This window comes from Hipposideros armiger, unplaced genomic scaffold, assembly GCF_001890085.2.
Source record: "Hipposideros armiger isolate ML-2016 unplaced genomic scaffold, ASM189008v1 scaffold_529, whole genome shotgun sequence".
Classification (NCBI taxonomy): Eukaryota; Metazoa; Chordata; class Mammalia; order Chiroptera; family Hipposideridae; genus Hipposideros; species Hipposideros armiger.
Window position 1 is genome coordinate 1228167 of NW_017731879.1, and position 23060 is coordinate 1251226.

The window sequence follows — 23060 nt, forward strand, 5'->3', positions numbered from 1 at the left end:
CCCCCCGTCCCAACTCACTCAGTGCGTTTGGGCCCCGTGTACACCTTTTTCAGGATTACGAATCCATGCGATCTGTGTAAACACAAAGACACCTTTCCGAAACCACCGCTGTCTAGATCCTCCTTCTCCAGGACGTCACTGGACTTCATCTTAATGTCATCCAAGGACATGTTTGATTTCCCTCAAAATGCTCAGAACGCTCAAAAATAAATACACCTCTTCCCCCCCTCAGAGCTGTGTCCTGTAAAGAAAACAAGAGGACATCTCAGTACAAAAAAGTCATTATTCAAAAAACTTATGTAAAGTTCCATCATATGCTTGGTGTGCCTTTCCTTACAGACTTATAAACTCTATGATGAACATTTTTTCATATTTCTAAGAATCACGGAAGACCACAATTTTTATTCCTTAGACTTTCATTTCTGGCAACATGGAGGACTAAAAAATTTTAAAACCCTCTTGCTACAAAGGACCTATATATGTTGGGTAACATAATACAAGCATCCATTCCAGTGCACAGCTAGGCTTAGTGGAAAGGAAAAAGAACTTCAGGGACTGCAAACAAACAGGGTGCTGGTCACGGGGCTGTGGCCCACATGGTAGCTGCTATGGAATAAAGGTTTGTGTCCACCCCAAAATTCATATGTTGAAGTCCTATCCCCAATGTGGTAGTATTAGGAGGTAGGGTCTTTGGAAGGTAATTAGGTCATGAAGGTCGAGATCTCTTGAATTGAGATCAGTGTCCCTATAAAAGACATGAGTTTTCTTTCTCCACCTTGTGAGAATACAATGAGAAAACGGCCATTTGCAAAACAGGAAGAGAGCCCTCACCACATCTTGATTATGGAATTCTCAGCCTCCAGCACTGTAAGAAATAAATGTCTATTGTTTAAGCTACCCGGTCTGTGGTAATTTGTTATAGCAGCTAAACTGACTAAGACAGCTGTTCTCTAGGGCCCTACTAACCTTGCCATCCAGAGGTCAGAGCTTAAAGCCAGACAGGGACAGGGGCTGAGGTCAGAGAAAGCAAGAAAAGAAGGTTGAAACAAAGATCTGCCCACCCCCTGCCCCGGCCCTTAACATGGCACTTCTCAATGTGTTACCCTACCCCTCAATGAAAGGATGGACTAGAAAAAAAGCAGTCCACTATGTGAACGGAAAAGGGGCCACATGTTAAACTTGACAAGCTCAGGAGACGGAAAATAACCACAGAGGATGGCGTGAACATAAAAATTCCTAACAAAGGTGGGTCATGGCGGGAAGTCACATCCTTGGCTTGTAGCTTCCTTGACAAAGGTCACTCTTTACCTTAAGTTTGTCTGTCGTCTTTCTGCATCTAAGATAACATACCCTTATGATACCAGAGTAATCTCTTTTTCTGGAACCCCCAGGGGGCACAACCCTCCACACCAGAGCAGGAAACTACAAAGTCCCTCATTGTTATCTTGTTCCCCAAATACGATCTCTAAGTGCTGTAAAATGCTATTAATTATGCTGTACCCACCAATGTAAAAGAAGTATGTGTCTCTCCATTTTACTTTTTATCCAATCCCAGAGATTTCCCCGCTTTGCTTTCTCCCACCCCCTTAATCTACAACCAATGGATTTCATCCTCCCTCCTTTGATTCTAATGTAGAAAATGTTACAAAATGGCCATTTTCTGGAGCATTTTCTCAATCCGTTGAGATTTTGCTTCCCAGCAATTGTCATCAGTTTGGCTCAAAAAAACTCTTATAAATTTTCTCTTAGGCTGGGTATTTTTCATCAACATTACTTGGCGTAGTCGGCAGGATTCCAAAGAAACCCACCCAGGAGCACCCTGAGGATCTGGGTTCAGTGCTAGGTACCAGCTGGGGCCCCTTGTGCCCACTGGCTCCCTGCTTCACATCAGGTGAACTTGGGTGAGTTTTTCTTGGAATTCCAGGCCTCCCTGTTTTAAAGTAAGAGGCCATGACTTTATTTGAGCTGTTTTAAAATCCTTGAAGTGGCAGGGTTGAAATAACCCAGGTTAAGAACAAGAGTTAAGGTAACTCTTGGAGAGGAGAAAAAAATGAGTGGCTAGTTTTTTTGCTTGTTTGTTAAGATTTTTTTTATTGGGGAATTGGGGGATGGGGACAGTGCTGGGGAATTGCAGGAAGGGGAACAGACGAGATGCTGTCCTTTCATTCTTCTGTCTAGTTGTGGAGGACGTTGCTTCACTGGCCCAAGTTGGCACCATCATTGCACTCTTCCTGGGAGAGGCAGATTAGTCGCTGGCTTCTGGATGGCCGCTCACAGCGGCTGCTGGCCGCTCACGTTGGCTGCTGGCCGCTCACGTTGGCTGCTGACTATACACAGTAGCCCATGGCAACCCACTGCAGAAGGGGCTGCAGCCTACACCATTGCAGGCGACTCACGGCAGCCCAGCTCCAGGTTGAGCTGTTGTTCAGCATCTTAGCTGTAGAGGGCAGTGTCACTGGCCTTCATATGTCGGATCCGAACCGGGGCCCTCTGGCGTCCCAAGTCAGCTCTTAACCAATGCACCACTTGGCCGGCCCATGAGTGGCTGGTTTTAATTTTGGCTTTTCAATTAGATTGTTTACTGTGAGTCTGAACAAAACTTTTCGCTGGATAAATGAGAATCTGAACTTGTTCAGCTCCGAAGATGAGGGGCATTTACTCCCTCCAGCCCGAGTTTTGGGTATTCTTTGGTGACTAAGAATCTTTGTGGAGGTGTTTGAGGGTACCCCTCAAAACGTGCAGTGGCCCCATAGGGATTTCCAACACAACTGTAATTAAATATTTTACTCGTCCGGGGACGCGCACATAAAGGCTAGTTACCTAGCGCTCCGAGTCCTCATGGTTGTATTAGACAGCCGGGAAGAGAAACAGAGACACGTAAGAGGGTTGAAGCGACTCGGGAGGTGACAGCCCCTTGGAGCTCAACCCATAAGCAGCACACTTCAACCCACTACATAATATCACTAGATATTTGTTCAGACTCTGCAGATCTCAAAAGAAAACTAAAAATTAACATGGGAAATTGTACCTCAAAGGCTGACAAGCTCCCAGACTCCAGTGCCATTATCTCCTACAGATAGATGTATAGTTCCTAGGAGTTTTGCAAGTACTTACAGACATGGAAAGATTTATCTAGAAGTGATATCAACTTAAGATGGCCAAAATGGAGCTCTCTTGACATCTAAATTTTTGTGTGCACAATTAGAAAAAGCCGGCTTAAAAAGTCAAACTAAATGGAAGTGGGAAGCTTACCTCAAGTGACAAATAGAAGCCTCTGAAATGGTACAGAGAGGTTAATAAAAAAATTTTTGAGACTGTCTCTGAACTAAAGGTTTCTAAAGTTGCTAAATGCCAACACCCCACTTTTCCCTCTTCGATTGTCCCAATATGTACTTTACTTGTCTGGACCTACTCTCCTTTTTCCTCTGTCTCTCTCTTCTGCAGGTCTCCCTTGCAGCTCCGTTCAGAGAGGAGCTGGTCTTGGGTGGAGGGGAATCCGCGGTTGTATGCAGGCAGAACAAAGAAATCTAAAGATTCCCCCAACCCTCTCTAGGACCCTGATGAGTTCACAAAGGAATTTAAATTAAGTGTTAGAACGAACTTATGATCCTAGCTTTCCTGTTTAACACACCTACTGGTTTCTGGGAGCAAAGCAACAAGATTACTAAGTAAGTTTTGCTAGGGAAACTCCTGTAGAGGAATCTGCTTTTACTGTAAAAAGTCAGGTTACCTTAAGGATTATAGAAAACTGAAATGGGATTTAAAAAAAATAAAATAAAATAATTAATAATAATAATAATAAAAATAATAAAAACAAGCATAGGGCTGGCTCCAAGGATCGCGAGGGCATTTCCCCTTCTTACTAACACCGGGGCTCCTTTATCTGTTAACACTGACTTAGTTGCCCTCCCCCTTGGAGTAAAGCTTCTGTACAGTGGTAGGGACATCTAATCAAGCAATGTCTGTTTTTTAAATCAGAACTGGTTCCCTTCCAACTAGGAAATGTTAAGGTGCAACATCTAGTTTTACTACTCAAATCTGCCCCAACTCCCCTGATATGTGAGACTTTCTAACCAATAATGCTCACATATCCTCCTAGAAGGGTGAAATGTATTTAGGACTAAATAAATCAGACTGGGAAAATGATTTTAAAAGAAAGTACATGGGGAAAAAAAACAAACAAAAAAACTAGTCTTGAGGCTGTTTGTTTCAGGATGTTCCAATTCAACTTGAGGCTTTTTCCAGTACAGATATTGACAAGAGAAAGTCAGCCACTCCTATTTAAATAACTGTTGATCATACTTTGCCTCTACCTTATATTTGCCAATATCCTTTAAGACCTGATACAGTAACTAAAATTACCTCATTACAAGATTACCTTTAAAAGAGGGGGTTTATAATTGCTTTTCCACCTGGGAAGATAAGAGTTTACTTGGACAGTAATACCCCAGGGGTATACCAGAGCGTCCCACCTATTTCTCTCAGATACTAAAAGCTGATTTAAAATTGACTTTCCCAGAAATTCTACTCTAATCCAATGTGTGGATGATTTACTCTTATGCTCTAGGATATATTAGACTCCTAAAAGGACACAACTTACCTATTGATATATTAGACTCCTAAAAGGACACAACTTACCTATTACAGTAACCAGTCATAAAAGACACTGGGACTCAAAGGGCAAGCCTTGATTCTGTTTACACCAAGTAAAATACCTTGGTTATCTAATATCTAAAGATAGGCTACTAATTAACCCTGAAAGACTTGGAGGAATAATATCCTTTCCTCTTCCAAGAACAACAACAACAAAAAACAGCTTAGAGGATTCCTGAGTTTGATTGGATACTGTCTCAATTAGGTTCCAAATTTTTCATTAAATCTCAGCCTCTGTATATCTTAAGATCAGTTCAATCCAATCCAACTCAATGGAATCCTGAAGGGAAACAAGCTAAAGAAGCTCTAGACAATTAAACTCAGTTGTTAAAGGTCTCTCTTCCTGCACAACAGCCATCTCTGTTACAGTCATGTTATGCAAACAGAAGAGATTGTTATAGATGCTCCTTTATGTTACTCATTCTGCTGAATCCTTACTAAACTCTCATCATGCTCAGCACTTCTGTCAGTCGACAGGCTTCTTATAAAGTACTCTTGCTTTCTGTGCCTAATATTTTTTAAGTCAATGTAACAGTCTAACCCAGCAACTTTGTTACCCTCTTCACAGGATGGAGACATCCGCAACTGTGTTTTGCTTACTGACCACCTTCTTGTTCCTTAGGAATGATTTACAGGAAACCCTTATTCATAATGGTGACTCTTATCTGAAAGATGAACAGGGATATTACCAAGCTGGATACATAGTAACTTCCACGGTAAACACAAATTTAAGTTTATTTACTTAAATAAGATCTGCCCAACAAGCTAAATTAACTGATCTAACAGGAGTTTGTAAATGAGCCAAAGATCAAATAGCCAATATTTACACTGACAGTTGCTATACCTTTAGTGTAGCTCACAACTTGTGGAAGCAGTGAGACTTCTTAACGTCCTCAGGGCAGCCCATAAGAATGGAAAAGAGGTTGCAGAATTTAAATTAGGTGTTATCCAGCAACTGAAACTATTGGCAATTATGAAAATTCCAGGACATTCTAAGGCTGTCATCATAGAAGGAAAAGAAAATAATTTAGCTAATACTACAGTTAGACGGGTAATAATAAACAGCCAAATTATCCAGACTTGAGAATATTTCTTCTCCCTATTAAATCAATAAGACTCTTTTACAGTTCTAATAGACATCTGAAAAAGAAGAAAAGAAAATATGACAACAAAACAGGGAAACTTTGACCCAAACAGATATAGCTTAGCATCAACATGAGCTAACACACTGGCATCTTGAAAAAATAGTTTCATAGAGTGAAGAATATTATTAAAACCTCCTATTATAGCTCATAAAGTGTATAACAGATGTTCTGTATAAAATATAACCTTGTAAAATCACTCCATGGGTCCCAAGGACATTTCTGATTTTCCTTTAGGTCCATTTGAAATATGGTAATTGGACTTTATCCAAATGCCACATGTCTCAAGGATACAAATATATATTAGTCATGATCTGTATGACGTCTCACTGGGTTGAGACATTTCCTTGCAGGAGAGCACAGCCTTAATGGTAGGTAAGTTATTTATCATCATCACCATCATCATCATCATCATCATCATCATCCCCAACTGGAGAATTCCCTGTGAGTTATGTAGTAACTAAGAAACTCATTTCACTGGGCTATAATATAATCTATTTGTAATATTTGGCTTATTTTACAGCATTTTCATTGTGCTTATCATCCCAGTCTTCTGGATTGGTGGAATGTACAAATGGTACAATTAAAAGTCAACTAGATAAATTTTCAGAAGCTTTTAATCTTCCTTGGCCAAAAGCTCTCCTTATAATGCTTCTCAACCTGAGATATACTCCTTTTGGTAAACACAGACTTTCTCCTCATTAGTCGTTGCTCACTCTATATGAAGGGACATATAAACCAACCTAACTAAAGGGAGACATTCTACATTATTATCAAGAATCTATCAATTATCTTAAAGAAATTAATAAATTAGTAACTAATTCACTTCAGTGTGCTCCTGGGAGACGAAGACTTCAAAGACCACAACTCACAACGAAATTCTGCCCATTGGACAAGACACCCATTCAAGACTCTCCAACCTTGTCGGAAGGGACCTATCAGTAGATATCAAAGATTCCTCAAGGATGAGAAGCCGCCGACATCAGGGTTAGACAGCTATCCCAAGACATCGAGAAGGCCTGTATATCTACATAATTGATATTGAACTTAAAATAACCATTTGTTTGATTGTCTTTACCTGTTTGCTAATAATATTAATAATACTTGATTTTTGGGATTTTCTCGAACCCTGTACTTATGTAGTCCAACTGTTGATAACTGCTAAAGGTATATAAGATAACTTCTTCATTATCAATGATATTTTTTATGGTTTTGAGATTTGGAAGGAGTGTTGTTGTAGAGGGAAACAAGGGATGTATGTATATTTTTGAGAGAAGTTAAAGGAAAGTAGTTTGTGCTAGTAGGTTGGTTATTTCTGAATGAGGAAAAGAGAGACAAGTTGAGAAGGACGAGTAAAGTTGTAAAAGGTTGGTGGAAGGAAGATATTGAGAAAGGAACTTTATATATAAATATTAGAACCCAATTGTACTTACCCCCTAACTCACAAAGACAACTAACTATATTAATTCAGATAGAAGCTAAAGTGGATATCTATTTTAAAATAGCCCTCTATAATGGCTACTAAGACACAGAAAATTTATTTGTGAAACTCTTGCTTCCTGGCTTCTAGAAATTTTTAGGTAGTAATTGTAATTGATACCATTAGGTTCTTACAGCCTTGGCCCCTCTTAAGCCTTAAAGTTACAGTTCCCAGTTATACAACTTGCAGAGATCAGATTAATCGATGACACTTGAGTACTTCCAATATAAAGCAGATAGGCCATATTAAATCGAGACGGTAAATGGTTATGTCTCCAATCTATATAAAATTCTGAATTCACCCAATTCTGGCCTATCGTACCCACCTCAACAAACAATATATGGTATATGGGAAGAGGACTTTTATTGGGAAGGATTAGAAAATTCTCCTGTCATACTGATTTCTATTGTAATAACACCAGGTTTACAGTAAATACTATTAAATATGTAATACTAAATTCATAGACAAATTAACCTTGCCTGAGGTTAATAAAACCCATGACAATATTGACACTGAAAATCCAATGTATTGGAAAATTGAAATTAATCCTCCCCATGAAGTCATTTTTATGGAAATGAATTAGCCAAAAGAAAAATTAGAATTTCTAGGTCATAAAATAAGAAGAAGTCTTCATTCACCTGGCCAAACTTATCATAAGGTACAAATAACAGTAGATGGGGGGGGACATTATTAGCTTAAGAAAAATTATGATAATATATGTAAAGCATTCTTTAGATGGCTAGGATGTTTATTCTCCTCAGACTCATACTTGTCTAATAGACATTTTCTGCTCCTAATCGGTGTTACTGGTTTAATACTATTGTTCTTGGCCCTAGTTTGTACACGTTATACTAGATACAAAAAGGAACATAAGACAGAGGAAAAAAACTCGGATCATGACAGCTCAAAGATTAGAAATGATCCAGAATATATGTAATGAAGACATATAGGACCTGACTTGTCCCCAATTGCTCACCCTTTCTTTTAAACAAATAATTCGGCCTTGAGTGCCATCTGAGGTTATAGTCTTGCCCCACCCCGAATGATCCAACATTCAGCAAGATAAATGCTGACACTAAGACTTCCGAGGAATGAGCCTTCCTAGCGCAGTGGGACCACACTATCAAACCAAAAGGTTGGTCATCAATGCATCCTTCGGATTGATTTATGACCAAAAGGGGGAAATGTGGACAGAAAAGGGGCCACATGTTAAACCTGACAAGCTCAGGAGACAGAAAATAACCACAGAGGATGGCGTGAACATAAAAATTCCTAACTAAGGTGGGCCATGGCGGGAAGTCACATCCTTGGCTTCCTTGACAAAGGTCAATCTTTACCTCAAGCCTGTCTGTGTCTTTTTGCATCTAAGATAACATACCCTTACGATACCAGAGTAATCAGACCCCGCAAGGGGCACAACCCTCCACACCAGAGCAGGAAACTACAAAGTCCCTCATTGTTATCTTGTTCCCCAAATACAATCTCTAAGTGCTATAAAATGCTATTAATTATGCTGTACCCACCAATGTAAAAGAAGTATGTGTCTCTCCATTTTACTTTTTATCCAATTCCAGAGATTTCCCCGCTTTGTTTTCTCCCACCCTCTTAATCTACAACCAACGGATTTCATGTAACCTTCCTCCTTTGATTCTAATGTATAAAATAAGTTACAAAATGGCCATTTTCTGGAGCATTTTCTCAATCCGTTGAGATTTTGCTTCCTGGCAATTGTCGTCAGTTTGGCTCAAATAAACTCATAAATTTTCTCTTAGGCTGGATATTTTTCATTGACAACTAGCAAAGGAACTTGTCTTAGAGTGGGCATGGGGTATAAAGAAAATCTCCATGTGAATTCATAACCTTGGGCTTGTCCTCAAATAGATTTAATCTTTGAATTTACACTCCTCTTATAGCCAGGATCCCCAAAACTAAGAACTTTTATAAAGAAAGTGGTCACAGACTGATTACTTTCCTGGATTATAAGGCTAAAGCAAACAAAACACCCTCAAGGCAGGCCAGACAGGATTCCCAGAAATAAAGCCTAACTTAACATGAGCTCCCTTTCCAAAATTATAAAACACAAAAGTTCATCATGAGCCAGACCAGTAGATAGATACACCAAACAGCAGTATTAGGCACCAAAGAACTTCAGGTAATTAAACTACTGAATAGCCTTAGACAAGAAAAGGTGTAAAGTGATACGTACAAAAGAAGGAATTTCAAGAATACAAAAAGAACAATGCACTCTAAAAAGAATAGGAAGATGTGAAAACGATGAGGATTTGGAGAATTTGTACATCAGTGCTATGAAGTATACAATCTCAAAACAGAACTATTTGCTTCATCCTTCTTCTCCTTTTCTTTCCTTCATTCATATTCATTCATTTCCCCAAAACTGAAATGAAGAATAAAAATCCATGGGGGACCACAACAGGATACTACTACACAACCACTAGAATATCCAAAATTAAAAAGGCTGATACCACCAAATACTGGCAGAGATATGAAGCAACCAGAATTCTCATACATTGTTGGTGGAAATATAAAACTGTACAACCACCTTGGGAAAAGGTCTGACAGTTTCTTATAAAACTAAACACACACCTACATTATGACCCATCAATCCCAATCCCAAGAGAAATTAAAACATTTCCAAATGATTTGTACAATGTTCACAGCAGCTTTATTCATATCCCAAACTGGAAACAGTTATCCATCAACAGAATGGGTAAAAAAAACAAAACAACAAACAAAAAACTGTGGTATACCTAGCAATAAAAAAGGAATGAACTGCTCATACATGCAACAATGTGAATGAGTTACAAAAACATTATGCTAAGTAAAAGAAACCTTATACAAAAGCACACTATATAACTCCATTTATATGAAGTTCTAGAACAAACTAATCTGTGTTGGGAGAGGGAACACAGGTTGCCTGGGGGTAAGGAGTGGACTGAGTAGAATGAGGCATGAGGGGATTTTGGGGTGATGCTAATGTTCTAGCCTCTCAGCGGGGCAGTGGGGGTGGGGTGAGGGTGGGGTGTTAGGGTTATACATGCATAAGCATTTGTTAATACTCAGCAAATGTACTCCTGACAATCGCAGGTAAATTTTATATCAAAGGAAAATTCTGTAAACATACTGAACTCTAGTTAGTAGTATGCATGCTGAAACACTCAGGGAAAAGCATACTGCTATCCCCGATTTACTTTGCAGATAGGCTGATGGATAGAGAGAGGGATAAGTAGTGGTCAACAGTTACATGATAGAGTGAAATGATATAGATGGTAGATATATGAGAGTTCACTGTAAAAAATTTTTTAACTTTGTACTTTGAAATTTTTCATAATAAAATGTTGGGGGGCAGAGAGTTTAAAAAAATAAAAGTCCCTGGAGGGGTTTCTGAAAATGCCTAGGCTGGAGGTGGTCTTGTGCAGTGAGTGGCTGGGTGCAGGTAGCCAAACCTCTATACTATGTACAAAGGCTGTGGTGGGCCCAGCCACCTTGACAACGTGCACGAATCAGAAAAGTAGAGGACACTATGGACCATCTTTCTGTAACATGAGATATTGCCAAACAAGAGGTAGTACCCTCAGGAAAGTAGCACATTTGTGGTGCAGAGGGGGCAGGGGCTGCCCAGATAAAAGCGACATAAAGACTGAGGGACCACGGGGTTGGGGCAGGAATGGAAGGTAAGGTAGTGGAAGCCATAATAATGGAGGAGGGAACACAGGCCTTTCTCTTGTATGAAATCTAGCTTTGTAATTTATTAGCCCTATGACTTGGGTCACTTACATAAGCCTCCATTTTCTCATTTGCAAAAGGAAATGGCTGTCTCACAGGACCTGTAAGGGTTATATGAGAACCAGTATTTATGGCTCTGGCTATGGTTGGCTCAGCCACTCACACTCATCTACATTTATCCCGTTTTACTGGGCTTGGAGAAATCCAAGTGCAGCTGGGATCACTCTGCTCAGTAGCTTCCTACTGACCAATCCTTATGAGAAGAGGCTGGGAGACGGAGGGCCTACGAGGTAAAACATGTTTTAGCATTTGTGTTAGGCCTCCTTTTCCATTTCCTGTAGATCCTCTGGAGCATAAAGAATCCATTTATGAGGGTAATTTATCCCACCTCCTCATGCCACCCCTTTAGGACATATTCTTCTGGCTATAATAGATGTTGCTCATCCTTCAGGTCTCAGCCAAATGTAATATCCTCAGGGAAGCCACCCTAAGTCTTCCCATTAGAGATTTCACAGCACAATGTATTTCTCCCTTTAAACAGTAAAGGCAGCTGTAATTTGATAATTATTTCTAATTAAGGTCACAGAAGGCAGGAAATTGTCTTGCACACTGTCTCCAGTTCCTAGCACAAAACCCAACAAATGGCAGTTGATCATTAAAAAAAGAACTATCTTTTTAAAAAAAAGAACTGTTTAATTGTCCAGAAATACAGGACACAGTTAAATGAATTATAGCACATTCATAAAATGAAATATTTATGGCCATTTAAAATTGTAGTCTAATAAGTTAGATAGACATACATATATTGTAGATATTTGTACACAAAAAAAGATATAACTAAAGACACCAAAATGTTAGCAAGGATTATATCTGGATGGCAGGGTGATCTTTACTTTCTTCTTTACACTTTTATTACATTTTACAAACTTTCTACAATAAACACAAATTATATTTATAGTAAAATTTATTTTTAAAGGGAATAATTCCTTCACTCAACAGTTCTTTATTCTGAGGAGTCAGAGATGCTAATAAAGATTATGTACATACAAGGATATTCCTGATAACATTAGAGAACAAAAAGTATATAAAACAATTTACATATAGAAGAATAAGTTATAGCCCATCCACACTCTGAAAAACATCTAGCAGTTTTCAAAAATGATGTTGTATATGAATGTTTAATAACATTTTAAAAATACTCAGAGTAAAGAAACAGAAGGAATTATAACCACGCCCTGAAATATGCCTATTTGGGTATAAAATTTCAGTTTTATGAGTTCTTTTGGGCATCTCTCCTTTAGCCCTAATTTGCCTCTTCAAATTTGCCAAGACCAATTAGGATTTGAGGGCCTCCTACAAGCATGATGGAGCTCAGGTGAAGGCTTTGGTGAGTCCACTGCACTTCGTGAGGTTGGTTCCTGACCCAAGTCAGTTCTCCTACAGTCCTACAGTTTGCTGGTTTAGTCTGGCCTTACTTAATCTTATGCATCTTTTGCATTATGATTTCTTTTGTTTTTTTACTGTTTTTTTTCCTCCTTATCTCCTTTAGTAATTCAACTTTAGAGGTACCAAATATCTTAGGAAACCCTTGTGAGTGGTTTAGATACCCAAGAGTCACAAAAACACTGAATGTAGGCTGGTAGAAAACCACATTATAAAGCCATGTTACACAGTAATCAATGCAAGCACACTGGCCTGTTATATCATGTTATGATAATTAATTTCAACTGTGTCCATTTTAACAGAATAAAAGGGTATTAATTCAGGGACTAGAGAAGCAATTTTTTTCCACTGAAACTGAAAATTCCAAGAAATTTCACATATTACCTATAAGGCAGGGTGACTCTATCAAAATATTCGTATCTATTCAATTACACCTCAATAAAACTAGGGAAAATACAAATAAATCATAATACAAAAGAGGCAGAATTAATTTATGACATTAACAGTCAGAATAGTGGTTACTATTAGGTGGGAGACAGGAGGTAGTGAATGAGACAAGGCATTGGGAGTTTCAGGCGTGATAGCAATGTTCTATTTCTTAACCTGGGTAATACTCACTTTGTGATACTATATAGAGCAGTAGTTATGATCTGTGCACTTATCTGTATATGTTATACTTCAATAAAAAAGCTTTTGAAAGGCTTTAAAAAATATTCATATTTACCTTTCAGTGGTAGAGGACTATTTTTTCAATTTAATGATAACCGTACATAAAATGTTGGTTGCCTACCTATCATTTCCCTCATTTTTCCCAGCCAAGTTTCCAACATGGACCTCTCTAAAGTTCTCTGATTATACATCTTGATGCTTTGCCCAGATACACAAGAGATCTGAGCAAGGAAGAGCCAAATGACGAGCAAGGGACAAGACTGAAAGAATTTAAAGAAGCACTGTCATGTACAATACCACATTATGACCCCAAGAAGTAAGTTTCATTCTCATCACTCCAAGTTACAAATAAATAAACTAAAATTTGGAGTTAAATGAGTCACCTAAAGGGGCAGATCCTAAAACTGAACCTTTGTCTCTTCACTCAGTACACTATTTTGTCTACAGCGCAAACAATAATCTGTTCTTTGTTAAAATCAGATGCAGAGACCAAATCTTATAGTTTTGCTCACATTTAGTAAATGAGTATGTACAGACTAAATTTTAAAAACATGAAAATACATGGTTCAAAATCAATATTCTGTTATTAATACAATTATTTTTGCTAGAGTATAATATCCAACCAAAGTATGGGAAGCTACTTTTTTCAAACTCCCAGATCATATTAGTGGTATTAACAGGTTATGGATTAATAAGCACCAAATAAATAACAGTTTGCCATTTTGGAAGTTGGTATTTTAGAAATTTTTATTAATTCTCATTAATATTCACAATCCTGAAAGTAGAACATATCTCTAGTACTCAATATTTAGTGCTGATAGAGGAAAATGAAAATTAATCGTTACTGCTGTTTTATTAGTAATAATAACAATAATGATATGCCCTAAATTCTATTTGAAGCAAGCTTAGTCTTCATTTTTTGTGTTTAGAAGAAAGGCAGTTTTCTACATTTCTAATTGACCATAATATCCTCCTTACTACTGCACCAACCTGGTAGTTACAAGATGCAAATCAAGTACTACGTACTCTACATTCCAAAGTTCACTCTGAGCCTTGATTTCTTCAAGTGTAAATCAGGGAACAATTAATAGTGGTTTAAAGACCAAAAAGGACTGCTGCAAAGTTGGTTGATTATAACAGCCTCAGGCTTTGTCCAAGACAAAACAAGAGTTCTGAGCAAGGAAGAGACAACCCATCAGTAAGACACAAAGAAACACACACACACCCCGCACACGCACTCCTGTGAGCTTCTGTCAAGTGCTTAAGCGAGAAGGAAGTGGCTAATTCTCTTCAAAACCCACAAGAGATTCTTTAGCATTTCCTAAAAGCAAATGCAACTGACCACCGAAGAGGCCTCCAAGGGTTGTGACGTTCGTTCCTTTTGTCAATGCGGCTGTAGACCCTTCTTTCCCATTTGCCAGCTCACGTCTAAGACTACACAGAAATGCTCTTGACTGTTTGCAACCCGCTGCGGCCCCAAGTGCAACAACAGTAAAAGGTTCTTTCAATATGTTGGTAAGAAGTCCCAACTAGAGACATCTACTAACCCCGTTATGGCAAGGGCATACACGACTGTATCTTAATGATACTGCAACGAAAACCCATCACCCCTACCAAAATAACAAAGGTAATAACGAAGGGTGTGTTCCAACGTCACACTGTTATAGTGACCTGAGGTCGCGTCTCTTCGACCTTGTCCAGATTTTACACCGAAACCTCCCGCAAGCCTGAGAGCGAAAGAGACTTGGACAGTTAACAATTCTGCGCCCGGCTTCCGGGAACTCTGGCGGAGGTTTCTATAACTGGGTAACATTTCCTCTTTTCTTTTGTCCTCCAAATTCGCTTTAAAACAAAATGAAGGCAGGCTCCTTTGGCTGACAGATATCCGGGATTTTAAAACTGAGTACAAGACCCCGACAGCCGCGGGGCGTCCGCTGTCCTAGTCCGCCCAAGCAGGTGCAGGAAAATTGGATCCACCACCCGATTTCCGGGAATACGGGGGACTTACCCGCAGCCCGACTTCCGGGAATGCCGAGGGCCCCACCCACCGCCCACCCGGCCCACTCTCCGCCGGACTTGAGGAAAGCCGTGGCCCGCCCACCGCCCGATCAGGAAGCCCGGTCCCCTGGAAGCAGGCCGAGTCCCGCGAATCGGGCGGGCGCTACCACTGCCTCCGCGCAGACGCACCCGAGTTATTTACTTTCGTTTCCGCGGCAAACTTCCCGAGGCCGGACTGAGAGAAGCAGCGGTGGGCAAGTCAGGAGTTACTCCGACTTCGCGGCCGCCTCGCTGGGGTGGGCTGGGGGAGGACGCCCGAGTCCGGCGGGGGTGGTCACCGAGGACAGAGCTCAGCGGGCTTGGGAGCCGGGACACAGAGTGGCCGCCGCGCCCCTCGCTCACCGCGCCCAGCTCTGTGGGCCCCGCCGTGCCGCGCGCGTCCAGCTGATTGGTTCGCGCTCCCTCGTCTCACTGGCACAGCGCGGTTGGTTCCTGGAAGTGCGGGCCGGGCAGGACCCCTGCGCTCGGGGAGACCTGTCCGGTGTCCGCGCCGACAAAGCGACGAATGATTAAGCGGGGGCGGGCGGAGGGGCGTGGACTGCTCGCTCCGCCTCCTTCCTGGGAGGAGGATAGGGAGAGCCTTCCTGCCCTGCGGTCGGGGCCTCGTACCCTCAGATCTGTCAGCCAAAGGATCCCTTTTTTACTTATTTGAAATTGAGTAGGGAGGCCAAAGAAAAGGAAATGACACCTAGTCCTAGAAACCTCCGCCCTGCGGGAGAGGCTACCTGGCTGAGTGAACAGCACCGGGTAGGTTTCCCAGGGGATTCTGAGCTCTGCGTGCTAAGCACTGCTTGAACCTCAGGCAAATTACCATTCTCTTACCTCTCTTCACCTGTAAAGTGGGGGTAATAAAGCCTACTGTGAGAGGAAGAAATGCGATATTATTTTGCAGCCCTTTAAAATGGTGACTGGGAAGTCTTCAAGAAAAATGGAAATGCTTGGTATAGTGCTATATTGAAATTATACACAGCATGATTACATATTATAAAAGGTATATAGTCAAGAGAATGAGAAGCCACATACTGGAAGAAAATATTTGCAAAAGACATATCTGATAAAGGACTTATCCAAAATACATTTGACCCTTAAAAAGTGGGTTTGTACTGCGTGGGTCTACTTATAGGAGTATTTTTTAAATCTTTGTTTAGGTGGACCCAGGCACAGTTCAAACCTGCCTTGTTCAAGGGTCAACTGTATTTTCATGTTTGGAAGGCTGATTTAAGTTATACCCAGATGTTGGACTGCATAGGTTGTGGGCGCCACACCCCCCCTCCCCACCTCTTGTTCAAGGGTCAACTGCATGTTAAAAACTTACTCAACAATTAAGAAAAGGAACAACCCAATTAGAAAATAGGAAAAAGATCTAATAAACATCTGACGATACAGATGGCAAGTAAGCATATGAAAATATGCTCACCGTTATAGGTTATTAGGAAATTGCAAATTTGAAAAAAACAATAGGATACCAAGTTACACAGCTGTTAGAATGACTAAAATCCAAAATACAACATGAAATGTTGGTGAGGATGTGGAACAATAGGAATTTTCATTCATTGTTGGTGTGAATGCAAATTGGCACAGCCACTTTGGAAGAAAATTTGACAGTTTTATTTTTTAAGCTAAAAACAGTCTATCGTATGATCCAGCAACCACATGTCTTGGTATTCACCAAATGAGTCGAAAGCTTACGTCTACACAAAAACCTGCACATAAATGTTTATTGCACCTTTATTTCTAATTGCCAAAACTTGAATGCAACCAATATTGTCCTTCCGTGGATGAATGGGCAAAAAACTTGTGATCCACCCATACTATGGAATATTATTCAGTGCTAAGAAGAAATGTGCTATCAAACCACAAAAAGACATGGAGGAACCTTAAATGCTTATTTTTAAGTGAAGGAAGGCAATCTAAAAAAGCTACATAATATATGATTCCAACTGACATTCTAGAGAAGGTCAAATTATGGAAACAAAAAAAATGTTCTCTGGTTTGTGGGGAGGGATGGATGAATAATAGGTGGAGCATGGATTTTTAGGGCAGTGAAATTATTCTGTGTGATACTATAATGGTGGATACATTACACATTTGTTAAACCCATAAATGTACAAAAGAGTGAAACCAAATGTAAACTATGGAATTTGCTTGATAATGATGTGTCAGTTGATTAATTATAACAAAGGTACCACACTGGTGCAAGATGGTGGAAGAGGCTGTTTGTTTGTTTGTTTGGTTGTTTGGTTGGTTGGATTTTTTTGGGGGTAGAATATGTGGGAACACACTGCTCTTTCCACTCAGTTTTGCTGTGAAACTAAAACTGCTGTAAACAATAAAATTGTGTAGTATGTTAGTGGTGAGTGCTAAGAGAAAAAAGCACCAAAGTTGGATAGGAGATGTGCATGTATGTGTGGGTAATATATCACAATTTTATATGGAGTGGCCAGGAAAGATCTCACTGTAAAGGTGATATTTGAATAAATAGCTAAAGGAAGTGAGGAAGGAAGCCATGAGGATATCTTGGGGACAAGCATACTAAGCACCAAAAGGGAAGAGCAAGGGCAAAGGCTCAGAGATGGGAGCAAAAGGAAGAGATACCTGTGGAAGAAACAAGACAAAAAGTAGTAATAGAGAGTAAGGTCAGAAAGGTAAGGCAAGGAGAAGGGGAGTTTAGGTGACAACTTACAGGTGATTTTAAGAAGTTTGTCTTGTATTCTAAGTGAATTGAGTCATTGGAGGGTTTTTGTGCAGAAGTGAAGAATGCTCTAAATTATAATAGAATCGCTTTGGCTGCTGAGTTGAAAATATACTGCAAAGGAACAAGAGCAAAGCAGGAAGACAAGTTTGGAGATGATTGCAGTAATGCAGACAGGATGAGGATGGCTGGAAAGAGAGTGAGCAATAGAAGTAAAGAGAAATTGTGAGATTCTGAATAAAATATGAAGGTGGATTAGCTTAGAGATCAGAAACAGGGTGTGGGAAATAGCTGGAAGGTTTTTATCCTGAGTATAATTTGAAGCATGGAGTTGCTGTATACTAAATGGGAAATAATAGTGTGAACAGCAGGTTTGTGTAAAATATCAGAAGCTGTGTTTAAACATGTTAATTTGAGGTGCCATTAAACATCCAGCTGGAGATGTCAAGTAGGCAGGTGGATATATGAGTATGGAGTTCAAGGAAGGGGTCCACGTTGAAAATATAAATTAGAATGTTATCAATACATGGATGATACCATGGATGGTAACTAAAGCTACGAGGCAAGATTATGAAGGGAGTGAATGTAGATAGAAAAGAGGTCTGAGTGGGGCTGGCCGAGTGGCGCAGTTGGTTAGAGCGTATTCTCTGAACAACAAGGTTGCCGGTTCCACTCCCGCATGGGATGGTGGGCTGCGTCCCCACCCTACCCCCTCACCCCCACCCCTGCAACTAGATTGAAAGTGGCGACTGGACTTGGAGCTGAGCTTGCGCCCTCCACAACTGGGATTGAAGGACAACAACTTGACTTGGAGCTGATGGGTCCTAGAAAAACACAATGTTCCCCTTCCCCAATTCCCCAACACTGTTCCCCTCCCCAATTCCCTAATAACATCTTAAAAAAAGAGAGAGAGAGGTCTGAGGAATGAGCCCTGGGGTCCTACAATATTTAGAAGTTGTTGAGATGAAGAGCAGCCACCAGGAAAATAGGGGGAAACCAGGTCATGGGGGATCCTTAGGAGAGTGTCTAGTTATGCCAAATGCTGCTAATATATCAAGAAAGATGTGGACTAAGAATTCACCATTGGATTTGATAGCATGGAAACTGTCAAAGACCACAATAATGTAAGTTTAGTGGTATAGTAGTAGCAAAAGCATGTTTGGAGTAGGTTCAAGAAAAAGTTGGAGGAGACAGGGAGAAAACTGAGAGACTGAGTATAGTTAGGCCTTTAAAGGAATTTTTCATAAAAGGAAATGAGATAAATAGAGCAAAATCTGGAGATGGAAGTGGAGTACAGAAATTATTAAGATCCCATATTTATTCTAAGACACTTTACAGTTTACTGGAAAGGCAATTGTTCTATAAAAATGGAAATGTTATTTAATAAGAGTGATGATAGAGGTATGTGCCAGGTGCTATAACAACAAGAAAAGGTTCTACTTGAGAGGATAATAATTAGACTCAAAAGGAAGAGAACCAAGAAAAGCTTCACAATGGAAGTCACTCGGGTTGACTCTTAGAAGTATGAGTAGAGAAATTCCTATTCTGGTTTTGATAGACCCTACAAAATTAATCCTTCTATCGAAAAGAATAATGGAATATGTACAAAATATGTAAAATGGCTGAAGACATTGGAAAGCAACTAACACAAGGAGGACTCAAGAGGCTACTGTCCTTGAGAAGAAGAAAAAAATGTGAAGTGATCTCCATATTCACTCATTTATCACAGCTTTTTCTCTGAGGGCATTTCTAATTCTGTGCAAAGGATAGTAGAACCCAAGCAGAAAGGAGCAGTCCCACTGGTTGAGGAGGGCAGAGTTTGGAACCTGAAAAGCAAAATCTCAGAAAGGAGGGAAGTAAAGAGAAGTACCTCCAAAATTGCCCATTGAAATTGCACTCCAGTGATTGGCTGATGGTGATTGGCAGACTCCAAAACACCTAGCAGGCAAAAGCAGATCAGAGGCTAAAAAGCTGATCAGAATTTCCAGTAGCTTCATAATATGTTGGAGTTCAAGCCCTGCTAAGCTGGAGAGGCCCTGGAAAACATCCTAGGCTTTATATTTGATATCTCAAAGAAGGGACAGACCCTATGAGTCAGGACCATGTCTGTCTTAGCCTGCTCAGTCTACCATAACAAAATACTGTATAGACTGGGTAGCTGAAACAACACATTTATTTTCTCACTGTTTTCGAGGCTGTAAGTTAGAGATCAGGATGCCAGCATAGTTGGTTTCTTGTTAGGCCTCACCTCCTGGCTTGTAGGTAGTCGCCATCTCACTTTATGCTCACATGACTGCTTCTTTGTGCATGTCTGGAGAGAAGCAAGCTCTATGGTGTCTCTTCTTATAAGGGCACACATTTCATCATGAGGGTTCCATCCTCATGACCTCATCTAAACCTAATTGCCTGCTAATGACCCCATCTATAAATGCCATCACACTGGGGTGTTAAGGTTTCAACATAAGAATTTGGGGTGAGGGACACAATTCAGTCCATAGCAATGCCCTAGAAATAAGAACATAAAGACAAAATTGAAATAACACAGCTCTAACAGCCCAGCTCTAACCCACCTAAAACAGAACCACAGTAATTTGATAGTAAACTATCTGCTTGTCAGAGGAAACTTAACCCTTTTTGAAGGTAGACAACATCATTCTGCACCTCTACATTTTCTTGTAATGTCTGACATTCAATAAAAAACATATGAAACATGCTAAACATAGTAGGAATTATTTTTTTTTAAGAAAAGACAAGAGAAATAGTACCACAGCTGATTCAGTTATTGAGTAATCAGACAGGGACTTAATTTTGATAACAATTTTAAACAAAATACATGTAAAGATGAAGCATCTCACCAAAAATCTGAAAGCTGTTTAAAGGAAGGCAAAAGGAGATTCTAGAACCTGAAATATACTTGAAATTAAGAAAGCAAGTGGATGGGTTTAAAGCAGATAAAAACATAGGATTAGTGAACTGGAAGACAGGTCAGTAAAAAATATCCAGGGGCCAGCCAAGTGGTTCAGTTGGTTAAGAGCTTGCTCAAGAGTGTGAGCTCTGAGCAACAGCAGTTCCAGTCCTGCCTGAGCTGAGCTGCCGCTGAGCTGCTAACAGGTGACAGGATGGCTCAGCTAAAAAAAAAAAAATCCAGAGTGAAGAACAGAGAGAAAAATAGATAGACATAGAAGGGGTGGGGGGGGAATATCAGATATTTGTGCTATTGAAATACCAGAGGGAACAAATAATCCAATTAAAAAATGGGCAGAGGACCTGAATGGACATTTCTCCAAAGAGGACATACAGATGGCCAATAGACATATGAAAAGAGTCTCAACATCACTAATCATCAGAGAAATGCAAATAAAAACCACAATGAGATATCACTTCACACCAGTTAGAATGGGTATCATCAACAAGACAAATAATAACCAGTGTTGGAGAGGCTGTGGAGGAAAAGGAACCCTCATACACTATTGGTGGGAATACAGATTGGTGCTGCAGCTGCTAGGGAAGGCAGTATGGAGGTTCCTCAAAAAATTAAGAATAGAATTACCATATGACCCATCAATCCCTCTCCTGAGTATTTACCCAAAAAATCTGAAAATATTTATCCATAAAGATATATGCTCATATGTGCTCCGATGTTCATTGCAGTTTTATTTATGGTGGCCAAGACATGTAAAGTGTCCTTCTGTAGATGATTGGATAAATAAGATGTGGTATGTATACACAATGGAATACTATTCTTCCATTAGAAAAGATGAAATAGTGCCATTTGTGACAACATGGATGGATCTTGACATTATTATGCTAAGCGAAATAAGTCAGAAAAAGTCAAAAACCATATTTTACTGATATATCTGATATAAAACTGAAAGCAACAAAGGAATAAGACAAATAAACAAAAATTCATAGACACAGACAACAGTTTAGTGGTTACCAGAGGGTATGGGGAGAGGGGGATGGTAAATGAGGGTAAACGGGATCAAATATATGCTGATGGAAGGAAAACTGACTCTGGGTGGTGAACTCACAATATGATATATAGATGATGTATCACAGAATTGTACACTTGAAACCTATGTAACTTTACTGACCATTGTCACCCCAATAAACTTTAATAAATAAAAAAAAAGAAAAAGAAAAACCAGAAGACAGAGGAATGTAATGAGATGGAATAATTATTTACCTAGAAGCCCATATTTAACAAAACTCTCTCAAGAACAACAGCAAACTAAAGACATTTCAAGTCACACAAAACCTGAACGCATAGGTCAAAGAGAGTCTCCCTAAAACAAATTACTTAAATGGAAAAAAATAATCCCAGGTGGAAGAACTAAGATGCAAAAAACTAAAGACATTGATTAGGTAAAACAATAATTATGTTTACTTTGTAGAATCAAAAACAAAGTACTCTAAGGTTCATATATTATACAGTAAGAGGATAAATATACTGATGAAATTAGGCCTTGTTAATTGTACATCCTAAAAATTCTGGGGAAACCTCTAAATAAAAGACATAGAGTTCATAACTTTAGTAGAAGAAGGAAAAGGAATGAGGGAGTAAAGGAAACTTTAATCACTCCAAAAGAAGACAAGAAAGAAGAGGATTAAAAGAAAACAACAGAAAAAATAAATACAAAGCATAAATAAAATAAGGTTAAAATAAGGCCAAATACATTAGTAGACAAAGTAAATGTAAATGAATTAAAGAAAGAAACAAAAAAAAGTACCAGAGGGAGAGAATGGGATAGAAGCAATGTATGAAAAATTACTGGCCAAAGATTTTTAAAATTTAATGGAAAGCTTTAAACAACACATTCAAGAAACTTTACAAAACCATACAGGATAAATACAAAGAAAACCACACCTAGACACGGAATAGTCAGCTGAAAATAAAGGCAAAAAGGAAATTTTAAAAGCAGCTGGACAGAAAAGACATATTATCTTCAAGATGATAACACCAGGGTCAGCCGAGTGGATCAGTTGATTAAGAGCGCAAGCTCTGAGCAACAGTGTCGCCGGTTTGATTCCCACATGGGTCAGTGAGCTGCACCCGAGCTGAGCTGCCACTGAGTTGCCAACAGATGGCAGGATGGCTCAGTTGGTGAGAGTATGTGCTCCTAACAACAAGGTTGCCGGTTGGACTCCTGCATGTGATAGTGGGCTACGCCCACCTACA

The 23060-nt window shown here is 39.7% G+C and overlaps 1 protein-coding gene across 8 annotated transcripts in view; it reads right to left on the reverse strand.

The window, feature by feature from the left end:
• RIPK1 (receptor interacting serine/threonine kinase 1) overlaps window positions 1–15710 on the reverse strand; it is a 50995-nt gene extending 35285 nt beyond the window's left edge. For 2 of the 8 annotated variants that reach the window (XM_019668519.1, XM_019668517.1), the window contains exons 1-2: window positions 15319–15709; window positions 19–241 (exon numbers count right to left, since the gene is read on the reverse strand). In XM_019668519.1, the coding sequence (XP_019524064.1) occupies window positions 19–170 (152 nt within the window). In that variant the 5' untranslated portion in view covers window positions 171–241; window positions 15319–15709. Of the gene's footprint in view, window positions 1–18; window positions 242–14802; window positions 15100–15139; window positions 15158–15318 lie in introns of those variants that run through there. The other 6 variants (XM_019668521.1, XM_019668520.1, XM_019668514.1 and 3 more) reach the window with 5 other exon arrangements.
• Between the last annotated feature and the right edge of the window lie 7350 nt (window positions 15711–23060).